We start from the raw sequence: 11,542 nt of genomic DNA, 5'->3' as shown, positions 1-11,542 counted from the left end.
CTCTCTCTCTCACACACTTCCCTCTCACTATCTGAAGCACACTTCACTTCTTCTTCTTTCTTGGATGTGAGACTTCTTTCTTTTTTTATTTATTTTTTTGGTAACAACTGCCTTCGCCGAGCGTCCGAGCTGAGTGGATTTACTTTTCTCCTGTGGCGGACCATGGGGCCGGGGTTGAGGGGGGCAGAGGGAGCCCTCCGGAGAAGGACAGAGGAGAGCTGCTGGTACCTTTTGGTGACATTGCTGCTGCTGTGCGGCTTCCGGAGGGCTCACACACAGACAGACGACGAGAAGTCAGTCTACTTCTGGGAAACAGGTACCGATCAACCACTAATCAGAGATTACATTTCAGATTACCTTCGCTGTACATGTTGGGCTCGCTTATGACTTGCTGCTGTGGTGAATCGGCGTGCGGAGTCAGTGCACTGCTCACACACTCACAAAACAGCCGCCGTGTGTGTGTTTTCCATTTAAGAGCGACCTGAACGCTGCGATAAGTTGGCAGTGAGGATGAAGAGATGTGGGATCCACAACTGAAACGGTCTTATGCTTAACTGACTTGCACAGAACCACAATGCCGCCACATGACACACACATACACACACACACACACACACACACACACTCATGAATCTGTCATTTGAGGGCATATACATCTCTACGCCACCAAACTTCAAACGCACGCACTTGAAAGATGACCCAGAAATCTACAGTAGACCCGTCTCCTCGCGCTGAGCAGCATGTGGCACTCAGAGCGGCCGTGATCCATTTTTGAATGGATTACTTTCATCTCCGTCAGTCTCAGGTGATGCACCATTATTGAAATATCGCCGCTGTGTGTTCCAGCAGGCACATGATGGATCGGCACCGCTTCACCAGTCGTGCCTGGGAGGAGAAAACTGGGCGGCTGGTTGTATTGATAGGATATTGGAAGTGAGAGGTTTGTTGAGATGTGTACATTGGCGTTTCTCATGCCTCAGATCGCTTGCTTTTTGCACTGAATCTTAGTGATTTGAATTTGTTCTTCACAGATCGTGAGACAGACTCATGCATGAGTACACCTGACATGTGATTACGGACTTGTCCCACATATTTATATATTCTTTATTGTTCTAAGAGCACAGATCTTACAGAAAACCCAGATTGTCATCATCAAAATGAATCCTGATGCAGAAAATTTTCTTTGTAGCCTTTGTGGAAAAACACGCACAACTCATGAAATGTGGCTTTTAATCTATTATCTCTGTGACTCGACAGACTCAGCAGGTCTTTCAACCATTTCAACCCAACGTTTTATGAAATCCAATGTTGTCTCTACACCAAACCAACTTCTCTCTGTGTGACTCTGAAGGCGAACACCCCCGCTCGGCTCCACATGTCCCGCCCCGCCTCGCTCAGCACCAGTCCCCGGTTGACGTATCCCACGTCTCTCCTGTGGTTCTGCATCTTTAAAGAGGATGTAGCTGAGTAAGGAGATTAAAGGAGCAGGGATTTAACAACCCAGGAAAGACAGCCCAGGGAGTAGACTTGAGAAAGAGAAAGGCAGAGCGAGCTCTGCAGGCAGAGAGAGGGGGTCCAACTTAACCTACATCCAGCCTACTGTAGGTCATAATGATTATGCCTCACTCCCACGCTACACCACCTTTCTCCCACACTGTGCATGCTCCTCCACTGGAAAGCTCCCGGCCCTGCTCTTTGAAATGTAATCCAGTGTCGGGAGTTTGTTCACTTCTTTTCAAATAAAAGGTAGCGCATTGATTTCAGCCCCGGAGTCGTCGCCTCCTTTTCAGTTTTTTTTTTTTTTTTTTTTTTCCTGCTGGGCCTCTTTGGTTTGACAATCGCCTGCAGAGCATTAAAATCACATCGGGCAATTTACTGCTTTGAATCTTGATGCTGTTCATCAAAATGTGATTATGTTTGTGCAAGATTTGCATACTTTTTTTCCTGGCAATGGACGGCTGTTTAAAGAGAAAGGCAACATTAAATGCCATGATGTTTGTGCACACTTGCAGAGTGTGCAGTGGAGGGAATATTCTTGTGGCAAGCAATGCTCTGATGTTTTGCATATTGATGAGTCGAGCTGAAATACAGCCCCTGTCTTCGAAACTGTGGGGAATTGGGCCTGCACTGCTTTTATTGCCTTCTGTGAAAATATGATGTATCTGTTTTGGAAGGTGAGCCTTTTTTCTGGGGTGTTTTTTTTTTTTTTTGCTCTGAAAATACTATTCAAATGAGACGGATAGAGACAGCAGGCTGTGGCTGCCAGTGATATTTCTGAAGGTGGCGGTGGGATAACTGAAGATGGAAGGAGAAAAAAAAAAAAAACACAGAGGATGATTATAGCCACCGTGAGGATGATGTTGGCGATGATGATGATGATGGCGATAATGGAAGGCCACATTTTTCCCAGGCTCTATCAGAGACTGCTGCAAGTTTGTCTTCGTCACAGATGCTATTCTCACACCGCTCTTCTCTTTTTTTTTTCCTCACCAATATTCTCTCTCTCTGCACTTTTTCCTCTGCGTTTTTAGTGCTCTTTTTCGCTGTCTGGCACTTATACCATATTTTGCATTTCTCTTTTTTTTTTTTTCTTTTTTTTGAAGAGTCTCAGCCTTTTTTTTTCTTCTCTTCTACCAACTAATGAAACAGTAAAAATATGATGAAATAGCAGAGAAACCTTTTTCTGTTGCTGATATTCAAGATGCAATGCCGGGATGTCTATGGATTTAACAAATACCGCTGTAGCCTGTTGTAATAGATAACAAGTGCCACACACACACACACACACACGCACACAGAGCAGGTGCATCACCCCCCCGTTCTGGTACAGTGTGCGTGCTTCATTAGACTCTGTTGTTGGAGTGAAGAGGTTGCCAGGTCTGAGCTGTCAAGACCTCACGTCTGCCTGAGGACAAAGCAATTACAGCTGGTGGAAGAGGCGATGCTGTCTTCAAGCAAACACACACTCTATCTCCACATCTCTGCATTCGCCGTGAGCCCGGCGCTCCAGTACAGTACATGTGACTCTTAACACCTCGCTGGTTGTTTCAACAGATCCCAAATTTGGAAAGCTTCAGCTGATTTGACATCTTGACCTGATTACCCTCAATCGACCCCAGGACCTCCCCTCCTTCGAACATAATCTTTCCTGAGATCTGGATTATCTATCATTCGAAGGTTGCAGGACTCTCTGGATTCCTGTCAAGCCAATCCGTCCGCTCTCGCCCTCTCGCCTCATCAGATCAGGTTGCACTTTGCCCCACGTGCCTCTTGGCGTTACGCCGCTCGGGTCATTTGGAGCATTCACACCGTCTTACACTAATTGATCAAACATTACTTAATCAGCGGCCAGGAGCGAGTCTCCGCATTGATGATCTCAGTTTCAACTGTTTTCAGAAAGCATAACTTCAGTTCATCGCTTCCTGCATCACTAACCAGATCATGTAAGACCAGCTTGAGCCTTTACTTTCATAAAAGATGGATTCCATTGCGTTTTTTTTTTTTTTTTTTTACCCTTTCCTGACTACCGTCATATTTTGATTATCTCCAGCAGTTACTTGAGAAATACACATGCCGACGTCTTGCAGCAGTGACAGGTGAGCATTATGAGTGGAAAAAGACGGAGACGCCGCAGGCAGAGCAGAATATAGACCAGGAAAAGATTTCTCACCACTTCCAGTCATGATATGAATCTGCAACAAGTGTTTAATCAGAGGTTTGGACAGATTAGCACCATCTCATTCTTCTAAAGAAAGAGAAAAGAAAAAAGGAAGCTTCATCATTCAGTATTGATGATTTTGATATTCCCAGTTTGAGAAATTTGGTATCACTCACCTGAAACATTCACTTGGTAAAATGTCAACATACTTGAGGATCTCATGGTCAACTGGTGCTGCATATGAGGAGGTAGTCAGTCCAAACATCTAAACTTTTAAGGTTTTTGCCACTGGAAGGTTTTTTTTGCACTATGAAATATCAGAAAATCTGCCTTTAGTTGAAAAATCTTTTCCATGGATTGCCAAGTCATCTTCAAATTTGAATTTACATCGGTTTTGTCTTTTAGTCTTGTCCTTTGTTTTCTCTCAATTCTCCGAATCAGTTACAATCATAACATGCTATAGCTGATGGGATGTCCAGACAATTTCACATCACAAATTATCTTTTTTTATTATTATTATTTGCTGCAGAAATGGCAGTGAGAGTATTTATGGTAACTTATCCCCATGAATCTAAAGTTATGTGCACTTGTGTGAAATGTTAGAGTGCGTGGGACGGGACATGTGTCAGCCCTGCATCTCTAATGACCCGTCAGCTCTCGGGAACAATGGAGGGTTAGTCTTACATGTTATCATACAATGGGGAGCGCGGTGGCGTTCGGCGCAGGGAGCGTGGCGGCGGCGGCGGCTGTGTGTCACCGCGTCCCGCTGATGTCACCTTTCAAGGCGCGGGGACGGGAAGACTGGCGCTGACAGGCCATTGTTAGTCCAACACGTCCCTCCCTTTTACAGAAGCACTAACGGTGAAGGGTGTCAGCCTCGCTGAGGGATGTGAGTGGTTCCTCCGCCATCACCTGCTATTACAGCCGACCCACTGAAGAGGCCATCCAGGAAATCGAGGGAGAGCCGCTGCGACGGGTTCATAAGTTCAGTACAGCAAGTCAAGCTCATTATGTGGCGAAATGGCCTTCAGCCAAAGTGGTTCTACTAACCAAACACGGGATGAGATGAGCCCAGGAGAAAAGTGGAACCCAGGCTGTAATGATGCTGTGCTTCAAGATTTAGAGAACTCCTGAATTCATTTCAATTCTCAGAAATATGTTGTCTCACATCAAAAGACATGCACATGCTTGGCTTCATCAACTTAACCTTGAGCAGAAATGCTTCTCTTATTGGGATGAGAGGCATTTTCCTTACCTGGGTACCCATAACTTTTATTACAAGGTTTCACAACGTCGCACCTCAAACGTTGACATTTGCAGCAACGACCCCAAAGGTTTGATGACTTCCTCCACTGGAGCATCACTTCCAGTACAAGCAAACAGGAAATGAGCGAATGCAGAATTCACAGAGCGATGGGTTCTTCACTCACTAATTGGGAACGTGAGCTGGGTTTAGACCCTCATTAGCTTTACCCTACTGATGATGGGTTGTTCCAATAGTAATGCAACAGTTATTTGTTCCCCATCAAAACATACATGAACTGAAAGTGAGTGAGAAATTTATCATGATTTAAGCAAGTTCTTAGGAAGTTAGATCTTTGATTATCGAGCTCCATAGGCAATAAAAAGCGTAACTCTGTGCAAGTTAAATACTTCCAATGTGGAATCTGGTAGGTTTTTTACATGCATTGCACGAATGTTTTAAACCTCTACTTATGTCTTTTCATCATGATTTGTTCTTAAAAACTGGGAAAAATGATTCCATCAAATGGATCTCCTTCGTTTCACATATTTTTTTTCCCCTTCCTTTGCAGAATTTGGAAAAACACAGGACTAATTCAACTTCAAAAAAAAGTTTTTTAATTCTTTTGTACTTAAATGAAAGAAGAAAATTAAAGGCTTGGGTTCCTGGGGCTCAGCTGTCAAATGTCAACGTTAGTTCAGTTCTCCATCTCACTGTGTCCATCCGAATGATTGAAAGTTTATTTATGTAGTGTGTGTGTCATTCAATGGCAGAAAATGACTTTTCATAGTGTGTTGAGAGTGCTCCGGTGGTGAAAATCACAATATCACTATAAACTCCTTTCTGGTTAGTTTTACTTCCTTTTTGTGGAATGACGTTGTTTAAAACAAATCCAGAAAAAAAAAAAAAAAACCCATACTTTAAAGTCAGATGGGTGAGTTAAATTGTCTTCAGGTGTGAATGTGACCTGAGCAACCTGTTTAATGCTCCTTCACCCACGGCCGGCTGCGATTGGCTCCAGCATCCAGGAACCCTCACTCCACTGAGGTGCTGTGGAAGATGGATTGACACTGTCAGATGTTCTCATCTGCAGTTTCTCATTCGATTAAAGTCTTCTTTTTCCCATCATACGTGATTGATTTGTGTCCTCGACTGACCCGGGCACCGGCCTTAAAGAAAAAAAAGTCTGACATCTGAGCACAGCCAGAAAATCCTCAGCTTTAAGTAGCTGCGTGCTGATGCCTGCCCCACCTGGTTTCTGTCACACTGTTGTCCTCTCACTGAGTCCCCGACCGACACCCGGCTGCCTGAGCGGCCGGGGCTTTGAGAGCAGCGGGATGGTAATTGGCATTATCCCATATGAGAATATCCCTCAGAGATCCCCGCCTCATTTTAGCGAGTGCATTACAACATGACCCCCGGTGACCCTCATTAGCATAGCACCTGAGGCCAAGCACCCGCGCCCGGCCGGCGATTGGCTCGCCACCGTCAACATTCCTTAGCAACAGACAACCAATTTAGGCCATGCATATAAATTAAGACAATTTCCATGGGAATTTTCATGTTTCATTACGGAACATGCCAATGGGTTTTATTTTAATTCGGTAGGTTTTTGTTTTTGTTTTTGCGTTTTACTTGAATTAGAGAGGAAATGAGGGCTAATTGTGTCTGCTGTGCGTCTGGCCCCAAAAACCGTGTGACACAGCCTGCAGAGTCAAATTCGGAAGAAGGCGAGAACAGCATCATCTTTCTCCCTTAAAAGAGGAGGGAAGCTATTTTTCAGAGTTACTTTTGGTGTCAGCAGAGGAAGATTGAGTGTGGCTGAAGCTCCAGAGGACGGCGGTCCAGTGTCGCACAGAGCTCCCCGACCGCTTTACCATGACGCTGCACTTGATTTTTAAAAGCATTTGCAGCGAGATACGTCACGTTTGACCCACATTGATCTGTTTTGTGGCTTTACAGATATTACTCTCCTACTCTCTAGTCCAGACTGCTGCGCTTCTGAAAATTGCCAATCCATCCAGAGCGAAGAGAGATGCCAAAGAGACGCCGGAGTTTGTTTAATCTAAATGGCAGAGCTTATACTAAAACCTGGCTATTACTGATATAGGGAGGATGGCAGGATTAGAGATTACACAGCACCCAAAAAACTTTATTTAGAGTGACATAAGAGGATTCCCACTGCCTTATTCCACTATATTCAAATGGCTGATAGCATAGTTTGGGTGGGGCGCTGCGTCATCCAGCTACACTACCAGCGTCCTCTGTGGACGGCTGTATCATGAGTAAGCAGATCAGCGAATAGATTTATGTGGTGTTGGGATATTTTTTACTCCAATTTTCAGCCTTGACCTGGTGAATCAAAGCGGCACATGCAGTCATGAAAGGATTAGTAGAAGAGGGAATGACGGACCTGCTTTCAGTCGGTTTTCTTGAGGATGCAGTTTTGGCATGACAACGTGGATTCGTAGCTTTCTGGTGCATTTTCAGTGGTTATTGGATACCGTTGAATTCTTGGTTTTTGTGTCACCTTTTGTTTGTTGGAAATTCATAAAGACTTGAAACTCGCCATGTATTTACTGTATATGCGACTAGTTGCCCACCCACCACTGGAAGAAACCTGGAGTTCAGTTCCTTGCTCAAGAACATTCAGATGGTCACTCTTTGAGCATTTTGACACTAGTATGATTGCTCCAGTGGTCCAGATGTCAGATTTTTTTAATATGAATGAAATTAACACAGAGCAAACATAGTAGGCTTGATGCAAATCACTAAGGACACATTTGATGACAACCAAATTGTAAATTTCAGTTTTTTTCGTCTGGGCTGAGACTTCTTTGTGTCATGCTGGTCCACAGACCACACCAACTAGCAATCCTGTTTAAACAACTGCTGTGAAGGATGACATGGGCCACACCATGTTTACATACCCACAAATGGATTTTTCTTCAGCAGCTACTTTGTACAAGCGGGTCTCTCTTTTCTGCATAATTGCGTCCCACTTACCTGTTTGATATCCAATTCTTTTGGCTTTTATGCGGTGCGGTTGCACAGAATGATTGAAGCCCCTTTCTTTGAGGCTTTAACGTCTCGTATTCATCACTGTATTTATCTAATCTTGACAGCCGCTTGTTTATGAAGTTGTCCAAACATCAGTGAGGCACCAAATCAGGGTTTGGCTCTGTTCGGACACGACTGTTAACATTTACCTCCGCCATGTGAGATCGTATGTCACACGCTGTCACAACAGCACACATGGCTTGGCTCATGGGTTATATGATGCGCAGTCTCACCACACCCCACCAGAGTGCAACTAGAGCCACATGAAGACCAAGTCTTCCTTTCTCTGGTTGGCATCAGAGTGAGAGCACTCCTTTTCACTCCTACCCTGCTGCATTGTGCTCACTCCCCCAAACTCGATTGAATCTGCTGGAGAACAGCAGGTGTGGCCTTCAGCCACAGCCTCCTCGCATCCCTGATATCGTGGGTTGACCCCAATTCCTCGGGCCTTGAGAGTCTTAAGTAGCTGATAACCCGCGCTGCCTCGGGGGCCAGTTGATGGGCCAGGTGCTGAGTTTAGTGGGTTAACAGTCAGTCTCTCTGCTGTCATGATGGAGCCTCTTCAGTCTATAACAATCCATGCAGATACATGAAATGCGCCAACCAAATTCATTTAACTTACCCTAAAACAAGTTCGGCAAGTGTGTGGATGAGATTTCCTTCCAGCATTGATGTAAAAATGTTGTATTTGTCATTAGACAATAAGAAAATCATGTTCATATGTGCTGCAGCCTCGCTGTTCGAACATCAACTGCCACAGATTCAATCTGGTGAACATCTGTGACTTTATTTACCAAGTCGCTCATTGTTTTCGCCCTCAAAGTAAAAGAAGCATGAAATATGGACTCCTCTCGGAGGTCGTATCCCTTCAGCGTCTCTCTTCTTCCACGCGAAAACATAAAACCTGATCTCAGCCACAAGTTGGAACACAAACAAACCCCGGACTCGTTCTGAGGAAATGGAGCGCTTTCACGGCGGCGGGAGGGGGGGAGTGGCATTCAAAACAGGCCCTCGACTCCCCGAGAGGCACGCGAGGCAGCGGCAGTGAGCTGAGAGGAATGGTAGCATCATTGAAGAAAGCAGTGACATTTACCTGCAAAGAGCCCGAGCTGCCTACTCCCAAGCTGTTCTCATAAATCTGAAGCAATGGAGGAGGCTCGGAAGTAAACATCGCCGTGTCCGTCTCGCAGTCGCGTCGTTAATCTCTCATCGTTCCTACCGGACATCAATTGTTTTCCCCCAGCTGCGGTGTAGTCATAGGCCTAGTTCATATTGTTTTGTTTTTTTTTTTCTTTCAACACAACATAAAAGCTTTCTGTCTCATTGCCTGATGGGTAATCTGATGGAGAGCTAGATGCCCTGGAAAGCACTTGTTGTACAGCAGGAAGATTAATTCATAATTAGGTCATGTGATGGACTGTAAACACAGTAACTGTAATCTGCAGTCATATATCAAAGCCACTAAATCTGAATAACATGAGAAAATTACCCCAGAACATGGAGCTGCTGTTGGTTTGAGTCTTATATAACCACAGTGTTTCCCCCCCTCTTTTTTTTTTTTTTCTTTTGGTGACTGAAAGGCACATTGTACTGCTGCAGTTTTGACCCCATTTACGAATGATTTCCTGCTTGTTTTTTGGGCCGGGTGCTCTCAGTACGTTGAGTAAAAATGGTGCAGTAATTCCTCAGAGTGCACTAAGCAACAGTGACAGGACAGTGGCTTTAGGTAATTGTTTGTGACAGTGTTTGCCAATCCCTGATTTGATGGCGTCTATCTGTGAAATTATGTGGATTTCTGTGTCTTCTCACTCGTTTGCTCGACTCTGTTTCCCTTTCCCCTCCCCGTTAGCTTAATGATAAAAATGCAGAAGTAAAGTGATTAAAGGGTATTAATTAAGATGACTAAGAGTCAGCCATGTTAGCAGCTCTGAGAGGATGTAATTAGGCACAGCGGAGCTTTGATATAAATGCTAAAGTCAGCATGCTAATACACTCACAATGGCAGTGTTAATACTAGTGATGAAAAGGCATAATTTGGACAATATTACCAGCATTAAAAGACTCCATTCAAATTACATTTGAATGAGTGGAGTTAAAGGCTGTGGGGGTTTGGGGCTAAGCAAACCTTCAGATGAAAAGTTGGGCGAACAAAACTTCCCAACAATGGCGCACCGGGTCAGTGTTGTTCTTTTGATCTTGTCTCTGAATAGAAAATTACAGCTGATACTGATACCTTTTATAAAAGCCAAATGTGTTAACGTAACCTGAGCTTCTGTGGCAAGCTAGGAAACATTAAAAGTATTCAAAAAAAATATAAAGTGTTTATTGCTTATAGCCTTCATGGGAAAGTAGTTTCAGCTGATATGTGTAAGTCAAAAACTTGCTCTTTGGAATATACTGAGACATCGCTTGCATTTGTGGCGTCTGATGTGTTATTACAAACGAAAGCTGTGAAACGTTTGGGCAGAAATCACTCTGATTCGGTTGAAACTATGGTAATTCAGTGACTAGAGGTTGAAAACCGTCAGAACATGAACCAGAGTCTTTTCTGCGGCGTGATTTTTATTGGAATGAGCATTCTGCTGAATGTTTAGAGGCTCATATGTGTTATGTTTGTAAAGTGTGTTCACATTCTTCTGGAACCTTGTTATATAATGTAACAGCAGTGTTTTTACTGACTTCTCACACTTGGAAACAAGCTGAAATCTAACTTTGAGACTCCAAAGAGTTCGCTAGATTCATTTTCTGGACTGAGTTTAACTGTTGGCTGTCTTTAGGCTTGTCTTGTGTGGTCCCGTTGAAATGAAGCATGTGTAGAAGTGTCAGCGCGAAACAAACAAACCAAGTCCATATGAAAGCCAGTGCTAGTGGTGCGTTTGCTCTCAGACTCTGGTGTGACTCAATTAAAGTTCATTTGGAGTTTGAACCAGAGTTTGTGAGAAAGATGTTTAGAATGTTTGCAGGCACTGTGATTGGTTTCCAGTACGCAGGAAATCCTACAGTCGCTCTGATTGTTTTGTGCATTTCGTTGGCTAAAAATCCCAACATGAGACTTTCACGAGGCATCATGTCGTCTTTGATGCAGAACTGTGCATTTTTTGTTGAAGAAATGAACAAGTTGTTCACTATGTGTCCAGTTTATGTGGACTGATCCGAAAAATACCAGCATGCGCCCAATGTGGCCTCAGCGTTCATGCCAAGGCTTTACTTGTTTTCAGCTTTACTCTGGACTGGAGAATAAGTGTAGACTTACCCCATATTGATGCCAGTTTTACTGTTTTGACCACTGAAATAACTGCAAAGTTGATTTTAGTTTGCATGCTCATGTGCAGTCATCTCTGAACACTGGAGTGGGGGAAGTTTAAAACACAAAGAGATCTTTGATCTATTATAAAAATATAGCAGCAAACTGATCATGCTTTATTAATCCCCTTGAGGAAATTCTTTTATCTGCATTAACCCATATGCGGTGGACAGCCACGTTAGGCTGCTCCAGGCTCTTGTTCAGGGACCCACAGTGGTGACCTGTCTGCTGTGGGCTTTAAACCAGTGACCTTCCAATCCCCAGTCCGCTGCTCGAG

The 11,542-nt window shown here is 44.1% G+C and overlaps 1 protein-coding gene across 1 annotated transcript in view; it reads left to right on the top strand.

Moving 5' to 3' along the window:
- Positions 1-53: 53 nt before the first annotated feature.
- The window catches only part of LOC115396398 (thrombospondin type-1 domain-containing protein 7A-like), a 130,144-nt gene continuing 118,655 nt past the window's right edge, over positions 54-11,542 (top strand). The window contains 1 exon segment of the mRNA XM_030102272.1: positions 54-316. Coding sequence (XP_029958132.1) covers positions 163-316 — 154 coding nt within the window. The 5' untranslated portion in view covers positions 54-162.

The sequence above is a fragment of the Salarias fasciatus genome, chromosome 11 (genome assembly GCF_902148845.1).
Source record: "Salarias fasciatus chromosome 11, fSalaFa1.1, whole genome shotgun sequence".
NCBI classification, from domain to species: Eukaryota; Metazoa; Chordata; class Actinopteri; order Blenniiformes; family Blenniidae; genus Salarias; species Salarias fasciatus.
This window is presented reverse-complemented; position numbering and strand designations above follow the sequence as displayed.